This window comes from Medicago sativa, chromosome 4 (assembly GCF_051527215.1).
Source record: "Medicago sativa cultivar Bolivia chromosome 4, Bolivia_mono, whole genome shotgun sequence".
NCBI lineage: Eukaryota > Viridiplantae > Streptophyta > Magnoliopsida > Fabales > Fabaceae > Medicago > Medicago sativa.
In genome coordinates this window covers 94,927,573-94,937,987 of record NC_140752.1, presented here as the reverse complement: position 1 = coordinate 94,937,987, position 10,415 = coordinate 94,927,573, and the positions used below count along the sequence as shown (strand labels likewise).

The 10,415-nt window shown below is 34.1% G+C and overlaps 1 protein-coding gene across 3 annotated transcripts; it reads left to right on the top strand.

Annotated features, from left to right (window-relative positions):
• The first annotated feature begins 911 nt into the window (after positions 1 to 911).
• Positions 912 to 9,860, top strand: LOC146934073 (protein MICRORCHIDIA 7-like). 3 transcript variants are annotated; one of them, XM_085705919.1, is made up of 20 exons: positions 912 to 1,510; positions 2,039 to 2,113; positions 2,228 to 2,262; positions 2,353 to 2,431; positions 2,980 to 3,072; positions 3,158 to 3,242; positions 3,960 to 4,035; positions 4,403 to 4,531; positions 4,682 to 4,780; positions 4,880 to 4,981; positions 5,260 to 5,424; positions 5,503 to 5,598; positions 5,999 to 6,050; positions 6,134 to 6,245; positions 6,348 to 6,403; positions 6,491 to 6,813; positions 7,553 to 7,635; positions 7,745 to 7,829; positions 8,908 to 9,030; positions 9,483 to 9,860. In XM_085705919.1, the coding sequence occupies exons 1-20, from the start codon at positions 1,081 to 1,083 to the stop codon at positions 9,561 to 9,563; spliced, it is 2,379 nt and encodes a 792-aa protein (XP_085562045.1). In that variant the 5' UTR covers positions 912 to 1,080; the 3' UTR covers positions 9,564 to 9,860. The 3 variants fall into 3 exon arrangements, with proteins under 3 accessions (XP_085562045.1, XP_085562044.1, XP_085562043.1); XM_085705918.1 differs by having other exon boundaries at positions 6,348 to 6,415; XM_085705917.1 differs by having other exon boundaries at positions 6,348 to 6,813.
• Positions 9,861 to 10,415: the final 555 nt, after the last annotated feature.

Here is a 10,415-nt window from a genome sequence, read left to right as displayed (position 1 = left end):
CTCTTCTTTAGGTTTCTCCTCTTTCTCTAGGTTTCTCCTCTTTCTCCCAAAAACAGTTTGCACGTAATCCTTCTTTTCTAACTCTGACTCTCCTCTTTATATAAACCTTAACCTATTTAATTTCTCTTAATTCCAATTCTGCCCCAAAGCCTCATTATTCTAAATAATTATATTTTTCCACTAAATATATTCTTCAACTAATTATATTCTCCCACTAAATATATTCTCCCACTAAATATATTCTTCCACTAATTATATTCTCCCACTAAATATATTATTCCACTAATTATATTCTCCCACTAAATATATTCTAATAAATAATAAAATAAAGCCACTCAATAAAATATCAACATATCACATAATTAAATAAATCATATAATTTGACTCTATCTCAAGAAAAATAATTAAATAACAAGGAGGGCGTTACAGTGGGGAGGGGAGCAAATTTTGTTGCACTGCCAAAATTATCTTTATATTAATTTAAAATCTTAATATTATCCTTGTAACAACTTTTATTCAATATTATTAACAATTTTTTCTTGTAACAACTTTTATTCAATATTATTAACAATTTTTTCCTTGTAACAACTTTTATTACAACTTGTAATTGTAACAACCCTATTACTAATCCATTATTCCATCGTCTATATCATCGTTATTGTTTCGTTACTTTATTATCATTATTTAATTAAGTTTAAGGGTAAAACAGTAAAATAACTTTAAAATCCCTCCCCTTCCCTTGTGAACCAAACACACTTTTAATTAAAATATCTCCCCTCCCCTCCGTTAAAATTCCTCCCCTCCTAATTCTGGTACCAAAACGGACCCTAAATAATTTCAATTAAATAATTTTTTTATAATAATTGCATCCCAATTTTACAAGCAACCCAAACATTATTAAAACCTAAACCATAATTCGCTTGTTTTTCTTCTACAAATCAAAGGTTTCATTACGAATCGTTCAACCTTCCTTTCCTCGTTTTATTTTCTAACGTCAAAATTTCACTTTCAGTTTCACTTTTCAAACGTGGCTAAATCTTTGAGAATATTCTCGATTCTCGTATTCTCCTCTTCACCCTCATGGAACAAGTTTCTGTCAAACAAGAACAACAATTCGACAATTATGCCGAAAGAAGAAGACAAAGAAGAAACACAAATTCACCCGCTCCGATACCTGACTCGGTCATCGAACTCAGTGATTCCGATTCCGATGTTGATTTAGATTCGGTTGTTGCTACCGCTACGGCGGAAAGTCCTTCCAAGAAAAGAAAGGTTAATGACAAAGGTGGTGCTATTTTACCGGCGGGATTTCTCAGTCCTCTTGCTCCTTCTCCTTCTCCGGTGTCGACGCCGGTCAATAATGGTGTTTTGTCTTTGCCTGCGCCGGAATGGGCTTCTACATCGAATCGGTTGAATAAAAGTGTTAGCTTTAGTCTTAAGGGTTGTAAGCAGTTTTGGAAAGCCGGTGATTATGGTGGTTCTCCTGCTCGTGCCTTCGAATCTTCAACCGGTAAGTTTTTTTTTTTTCCTTCTAGGGTTTTTGTTGTTGTTTATGTTATTTTGTTGTACTTTTGAATCTTGTTTTGCGTTTTGTGAATTTTACCACATTGCATTTTCTTTGGGTAATTATGACTTTAGAAGATTCAGTTTTACATTTGATTTGATGACTCATCCAAACAGATCCATATCATGCATGTTAGTGTTTATTTTTGGAAGACTTTTCAGAAGGGAAATTTTGTATGGATCTTTTATGGCATTGTTTCAGAATGCAAGTTACCTTAAATTGTTTTAAACATTTTTCTTGTTTTTATGTTTTTTGTTTGTTTTTTTACTCCTTTTGTAATTTTGTGTGTTTTGGTGTGTGTGTGTGTGTTTGTGTTAGCCCTCCCCTTATCAGGGGAAGGGGGCCTGGTAATCCAGAGTTTGGTCAAAAATTGGTTTTTTGTATGGCTTTCAAACATAAGGGGGATGGTACTTTGAGTTGGACCATGCTCTTGAGATTGCGACGATAGACTGACATTTCTTGTAAAATCTGCAGTTGGTATGGATCATGTCAGGGTTCACCCGAAGTTTCTACATTCTAATGCCACAAGTCATAAGTGGGCTCTTGGAGGTAAACCGAGCATATTTGTAACTGTTGTTAGCCATTTTCATAATTTTGAGTAAACTTCTATTCCGCCTAGCCTTTAGAGACTCATCACCATTAACCTTTGCTGTTTTTCTGCAGCTTTTGCTGAACTTTTGGACAATGCATTGGATGAGGTATGCCTTGCTTTTCACGTCTTTTCAATAAAGCACTGATTGTGAATTGGTCACTATTTTCCTCCTTTACTTACTTGAGTTGGACTTCAGGTTTGTAATGGTGCCACATATGTAAATGTAGATATGCTTGCGAGTAAGAAAGATGGCTCCAGGATGCTGCTAGTAGAAGGTATTTTAATCTATCAATTATTAACTTATTTCAATCTATGGGAACGAAAATGAAAAAGAGTAATAGTTCATAGTGTTCTTAGAACTCAAATTCCACAGAACTAACTTAAACCGTATCTTTAATTGATATGGGTCTTCCAACACACCCCTCACGCAGACGACTGAACATCTAGAGAGTGACTCTAGAGAGCGAACAAGTGCACGTGAAGTATCAAAGATCATAGAAAACGACTTGTTAACGACAACAATAAGCTCTGGATGGGATACCATGATAAGAACCAATGTGGAGAGAGAAAGTTAGAGAAATCATTAGATTTCTGAAATTGTCATATTTTGTTATGAAGTACGGAGGGCAATGCAGGTTTTCATAACCTGACTATGCAAGCTTAAGTTGCTTCTAACTTAGTTAGCAACACAGAATAACAGAACCGAACTTTATGTAACACAGCTTGCACAGAATATAAACCTTACAAAATTGTTTCGCGCTTGCCTTATTTTCCGTTTCTGCATTAAAAAATTTCAAAGTTTGACTGTTCATTCTTATTTCAGATAACGGCGGTGGGATGGATCCTGATAAAATTCGTCAATGCATGTCACTGGGATATTCTGAGAAAAGCAAGATGGCAAATACAATTGGACAATGTAAATCTTTAATAGAAGATAATTGTTAAGTATTTCATTTTAGACGGCATACTGATTTTTTCTTGCTCACGGCTTCATGTGATAGATGGAAATGGCTTTAAAACAAGTACCATGAGGCTTGGAGCAGATGTAATTGTGTTCTCCTGTTGTCAAGGAAAAGATGGGAAGAGGTTTGTTTGATTTTTCTCACTGCTTCATTCAATTTTGCCTACAAGTTTGAGATGTGCTCTGCATATAGGGAGAATTGAATTCTGAATTAGTTTTTTAGAATTTGTTACTTAGCTAGAATGTTAGATAGTTACTTTGAACATAGTATTTAATTGTGTTTTGTATTTTTTTTTTTTGGATATTATTGAGTTTATGGAGGTTCCATGTGTTTACAAAATTCTCAGGTTTCTCAATTTTGGCCGGTAAAACTAACTTTACTTTTAACTGGAGCTGTACTTTTATCACATAAAACCCGTTCTCCTCCATTTTATCCACCCCACTTGAATCTAATGCTTTACTTCTCCCTCTATTTCTTCATCATTTTGTACAATGAACCCAAGATATTTAAATGTTATCTGACTTTCACCTCTGAACTAGGCATGCTTCTCCTTTTGCTAAACTTACATTCCTTACAGTCTTACTTCTACTCAAACGAAAAAAGTTTTTTTATTTTATTTTATTTTATTTTATTTTATTTTATTTATATAACCTGACCAAACACCTTTTTAAGAGCTCATGTAATATGACAAATCCAAATAAACCCCAAAGCCCCCAATGACTGTGCTTGAGGATGGATTTGTCTGGCTTATGCGTCTACTCTATTATATTCATATTTGATAATCTTCGCTATTCTAGGCATGCTTCTGTATCTAACTAGGTGACCTGGAAATTTTTATCAGGCCTACACGGAGCATAGGCTTGCTGTCTTATACATTTTTGAGGAATACAGGGAAGGAAGACATTGTAGTGCCCATGGTAATTTGTTCTGTCTTACACAAGTGTAACACTTGCATTGTTTCTACCGAATACATGTTTTACAAAACTCATTTCTGGATTAAAAGCTTATAAACAAAAGGGCAGCCTGGTGCACTAAAGCTCCCGCATACGCAGGGTCCGGGAAGGGGTCCCACCATGTCAATAATTGTTTCTATAAATTTTACATAAATCTGAAGTTACTATTTGATATCTCACTTAGTCGCATCAAGTTTAATCGTTAATTCTCTGCTAGACATGACATTCATGGACTAGGTGTTTTCTTATTGAATTTGATTATTCAAAGTTTTATTCTCTATTATGCATCTAATTGTTGCCATCTAATTGTTGCTTATGCTGAAAACAAAAGCTGGACTACGAAAAAGATGGACAGGGATGGAAAAAGATGTTGCGAACTTCTCTGGATGACTGGAACAATAATGTTGAGACAGTTGTTCAGTGGTCACCATTTTCTGATGAGGCCGACCTTCTTAGCCAGGTATTTAGAGGAGGAGGGGGGGGATCAATCTTATCCTTTTATGTTTTGACATTTCTTTTTCTCTGTCCTTAATACCCAATGTCACCATGTCATCAAGTTATATGTTTGTATGTCAATTAACTGTTGTTCTTACTCCTATCCAATTTTTAGTTCAACCTGTTGAAAAACCAAGGTACACGGGTAATTATATACAATCTCTGGGAGGATGACCAAGGTCAGCTGGAACTCAATTTTGATGAAGATCCACATGTATGTCCGTCCACCAACTGATACACATGCTCCTTGTCCCTCCAAAATATATTTTTACGAAATAAATTCCATATACATTTTTGTTTGTTTTTATTTCAGGATATTCAAATACAAGGTGTAAATCGAGATGAGAAAAACATAAAGATGGCCCAAGATTATCCCAACTCTACTCACTTCTTAACTTATCGACATTCACTGAGGGTAAGTACTATACAAGTAACTGTCATTGCTAGTTGTTTAAGAAAAACAACACATTAATCTGATTCCCACATTCCTGGTCTGCTGTATGTGTAAATTAACCAAAAGTTGAAAATAGAGAATTAATCTGTAAAGAAATCTATTTGAAATAATGAACAAACAATTTTTTAGGCCCAATTTCATATTCAGTATAGGCCTGTATTTGACTTGTGTGTGTGTGTGTGTTATAATGTTTCTCACTATTATTAATAATATTATTATTTTTATCATTGCCAATGCAGAGTTACGCTTCAATTTTATATCTGAGGATTCCTCAAGGTTTCCGAATTATTCTTCGTGGGAAAGATGTTTTGCATCACAATATAGTCAATGATATGATGTATTCTCAGGAGGTCACGTACAGGCCTCAATCTGGAGTTGCTGATGGGCTTCTAAAGGATTCAAATGTACTGTCCATTAAATTAATTTGAAGTGATTTTTCATAACTTGTACAGCAGTATGATTTCATCAAATTTTTGTGACAGATGGTTGCTACTGTTACTATCGGATTTGTCAAGGATGCAAAACATCATATTGATGTTTCAGGGTTCAATGTTTATCATAAGAATCGACTCATCAAGGTAGAGTTTATTATGATTAGCAAAGGATGAGGAACACTATTATTTTCCCTTTCAGGGTTTTACGTCCCTGCCCCTTCCCCCTTTAAAATTTATGTGGTTTGAGTGCGTTTGTGATTATTTAAAAAAAACCTTTTCAGAGTGTCTATGCTGATTCAATCTACTATTCCATTTGACTTTAGAACACAAGTTTTATATACTTGCATAATTTTATTATTGTTCTTGCTGGCTAAGAAACAATATATAATAATTTGTAATGTTTTCTTAGCATCATCATTTTGCAGTTTGTCTCATGTGTTGTTGTTAAGGTTTATTAATCTTCTGTGTCTGTTGGGATCTGTTCTGATATTTCTGTAAGGTTTATATACAAGTTATGCTTACTTGTGGTTTTAATGATTTTCAGCCATTCTGGAGGATCTGGAATCCAGCAGGAAGTGGTGGCCGTGGGGTCATAGGTGGGGCATTTTCTCTGTTCTTTTGAGGTCCTCTTATCAAATCGATTATGCATATTTAACATAACGGTCATTTGTATTTACAGGTGTGTTGGAAGCCAACTTTGTTGAACCTGCCCATGACAAGCAAGGTTTTGAACGTACATTAGTTTTATCAAGACTGGAGCAACGGCTTATACAAATGCAGAAAACTTACTGGTGATTCTTGATTTGTCATTGGGTTATTTATGAATCAAGATATTACCTGCATAAACTATGAGTTGTTGTTTTACTAATTTGTTTTTTTTGTACTTTATTTAGGGGAGCTAACTGCGATAAAATTGGATATACTTCAAATCGAAATAGAAAGCAAAACGGTAGTTCTGCTGGTAAAGGTTTGAGGACTTTATTTGCCGTAGAATCTTTCATATCATGCTTGCTCAACAATGTAACTTGTTTTGTAGAGGCATCTCCCGATCCTGTTCCAGAATCATCTCAATCGAAAAGGAAAAGTTCCGCTACAAATGGCAAGGCAACAGCATTCGCATCAGACGATTCACACTTGAAAGAGAAACGTTTACGAACAGAAACAAAAAGATATAGTGAACACAGAAATGGCCGCTCATCAGTGAACCAAAGTTCATCAGAACAATCATCATATGCTGATGATGAAAGTGATCAAGATTGTAATGTCTCGTCAAAGAACCAAGCAAAGGGTGATAGTCGAAATATATCTAGTGCTGGAAAGTCATTTGGGAAGGAGTCTACACAAGGATCTAACCCAAAGGTTGTTCATATTGTCATATCTCTATTTCTCTGTCGTCTCTCTGTTTCTGCTAGTATACATCTATGTTTTGCAACTTTTAAGGGTGGATTTGGTAATCTATATGTCATTCATCTGCGTTTATCCAGATGAATGAATGAAGAGTGCCAGAAAATTAAAACATCAATATTAAAAGCGAGGTGTTTTTTAACATCCAAATCTGCAGGGCTTAGGTCTTATTTCTGAGGGGGTGGGTATAACATGGGTTTCAGGTTAAAGCAGTGGCCTTAAGTCATTTTAAACATTAAGCAATGAGAGTTGAGGATTATATGTCTTAATATCACAATACTCTAGATACACAAGCATGCTGAAACAGATACCAGCTCATTGTGGTATGCGATTTGCATTTTAAACTATTTAATGTCCAGGTTATAACTAATGCTGTTAGGATATTTAAACACATAGGTTTAATCTATAGAGCATTTTAGTGTAATTGTACTGGATGTTATGTTGGAAGATTTTTTTGGTAATATCCTATGAGGTAAACCATCAGCCATAATGTGTAATTCAAGGCATTCATGATTTTAATTTAATGAAATTGTGAACAATATAGATATCTCAAAATGACTTTTGGTAGAACTAATAAAAAAACTGCATTGTGACTATGGTCAAGATGGCTAGGAGCCTAAAAGGCACTGTATCTTGAGAATTTTCTTGTTTTGTAATGTTTGAAAATGTCTCAGAATCAGTAGTTGAATTTCAGGGAAAAGATGTTCGTGAGCAACCAATAGCCGATTTATCATCTCTAGAACAGCTAAGAAAAGAGAATCACGAGTTGAAGGAGAGGTATTTTGTAATTTTAGAAACCTAACTGCATATACTGGTTTATTGATTGAATATAATTATAATTCATTCACTCTTATCCTTCTCCATTTTAAATGTTTCTGGATTCTAGATTAGAGAAGAAAGAGGAAGAAATAGGTGAAGTATTGCAAGCTTTAGACGAGGAGAAAGATAAGTGCAAATCTCTGGAAACCCGGGTATGAGCAAATGACCTTTTATGCTGTCAATTATGCCTTAATCTCAGCCTTTCACCCACCTTTTTTCACTTTCTTTTGTACTGTTTTTTTTTTTTCATTGTGGGCAATCAACTTTTGGAATAGGAAAAGGCGAGATGGCCAAACAAAATGCGTAGAGAAATTTATTCAAAAATTGGACTAAATATCCTTAAATTAAAAATGATTTATTTTGACAAAATTATATATTTTTTTGAAGAAGCTAAACTAGCCCACCTTTATTGCCACCTTTTTTGAAGAAGCTAAACTAGCTCACTTTACAATATATCAAGGAATCATTAATGTTAATTTTCCTATTATGCCCCTTACTACTTATTACTTTATCTTTTTCCAATTCTTTTAATTTATGTTTTCCATACCATTAGTGAAGGATATTTTTGTAAAACAACTCAATTACTCTTTTCTATACAACATTAACTGCATTTCTTAATCTACGTGAAATTGCTCAAGTGACGTATAGTTTGGAACGGATGGAGTATATATAACAATGGTGAAAAAGTAAGCGCGTTCTTCCCCTCCATTAAAATCCTTCTCCACCCTACTCCAATCAAAACACAACACATCTAAAATCCCTTCCCTCCTCTCTCGTCCTCTGAACCAAAATGACCATAAAAGTCATTTCCATATTGAGTTGTGTTATTTAGACCCACAATTGACATCAAATTTTGACAACAATTTAGATGGGTAGGAATGACTAAATTGTGTGATATGTAATATGGTCTGATCTCAATTTTCACCCTATAGCTAATGCTAGGGCGCATATTGTTGAGCTTGCTTTTATACACTCATTTTACTTGTTACTACACCATGTGATCCCAAAGCTTTTTTCATATTTTCGTTTACCATTTTCGCCATCTTATGCTTACGTCGTTTGCAAGTTGTGTCCAAATTATGGTTGGGGTGAATAGAAATAACGCTGTAGATTAAATCGAAACATGATTTGAGGGCATTGAATACGGCACCTGATAAATTCATCTAACATTAGAATTTGCTTTTTCCTGCTTAATTTTAACATATTTCTTAAAATTTATTTTTTCATCAGCTCCGTGATTCTGAACAAAAGTTAGATGACTTGAACAAGGAACAAGAAACTCTTATTGACGTGTTCTCTGAAGAGAGGGATAGACGTAATGCTGAAGAAAAAAGTTTGAGAAAGAAGCTTCAGGTTTGTCGTTCTTATCTTATGCCCCTCTTTTCAAATATATTAAAAATGATTTAATTGGTATACGTCGACAATGTAAATTTCTTTTTATACATCCTGCAATCAAATTTGTCATAATGCCACTTTTAGGTTAGTTCTTAAAATATCTAATCTACAAATATCTACGTGTCATGTGTAAAATTGTTTACAACATTAGTGCATGTAAATTAGTCTATTAAAAAGTGCTACAAATTTTGAGTTTAATGGGCATACATCATAAGCGTCAATGAGAAACTACCATTTTCCATATGATATTCGTTTCCAAATACTTTTACAAAAGTGAGGTGACATGATAAAATAGTAGATTTTCATTGGATGTCTGTGTAAATCTGGTAACACTCGCACTACAAATGCTTTAAATAAATTGTTTTTTACTTTTTAGTCTTTTTGTTCTCAAGATTTGTCTTTGGTTTTAGGAAGCATCAAATACCATCCAAGAGCTGCTTGAGAAGGTTAGATCACTTGAAAGGAAGTCTTCAAGTCAAATGGCAAAGTAGAACTATGAAAGCCTCGTTAACTGCATTCATTTGGCTTCTGAGTGGTGCATCTATGGTGGCATTGGGAGCCTAATTTTTTTGGTGTGCTGGTTTAATTTTTTTGGAAGTTGCTCACTAGAGATGTAGGATGAGACCATTTAGAATATTATTATTGTATATGTTTTCTGTTTGACAATTAACTACTAACACTAAATTTTCTGGCCCAGTAGATAGTAAGGACTTGTTGTCTAATTGAACGATGTTTCTTAAACAGGCGTTTGAATCAATTCTACGTACATACAAAAAAAAAATTCTTGGCATAGTTTTAGTTCTCCAGAACTGTTGAAACTATATGCACTTAAACACTTCTTCCAAATCGAGAAGTATATGCATTTAAATTAAGAGTTCAATATTAATATAATGTCATTGTTACAGCTCTATTTTGTCGACGTAATACACCCATCTGCATGGGTTTAAAATTATTGGACGATTATGTAACAGTGCCAGTGTGTGTCTAGAGAGATTAACTATCAATCACCTTATTGTAAAAAGGGATATGTTACAGTTAAATAAAAAAGAGATATGTAATTTGAAGAAACAAAAAAGATGTTATTTGAACAAAGTGCAAACCATTTGTCGGAAAAAATTTCTCTTATAAAAAAAGTAGTTTCAATTGTAAAAACATACCCGAAATTAGAGGTGTACAAGAGATGAGATAGATCCTCTTTGGCTAGAGCGGTAGAGCCGAATCTGGTCCTAACTTTGACTTGATCGATTAGCTCTGAATTCAATCATGAGGTTAATGTGATACGAGCTCAAACAAGTCAATTTTTTTTTTTTTTTTTTTATCTCACAAACAAGTTAACTTACTAA

Bases quoted from the DNA above. Each gene is read 5' to 3' on its own strand.
- LOC146934073 (XM_085705917.1), top strand. From the start codon at position 1,081: ATGGAACAAGTTTCTGTCAAACAAGAACAACAATTCGACAATTATGCC. The intron at 2,114-2,227 runs GTAAACCGAGCA...GTTTTTCTGCAG, and splicing joins TCATAAGTGGGCTCTTGGAG to CTTTTGCTGAACTTTTGGAC. The intron at 4,781-4,879 runs GTATGTCCGTCC...TTTTTATTTCAG, and splicing joins ATTTTGATGAAGATCCACAT to GATATTCAAATACAAGGTGT.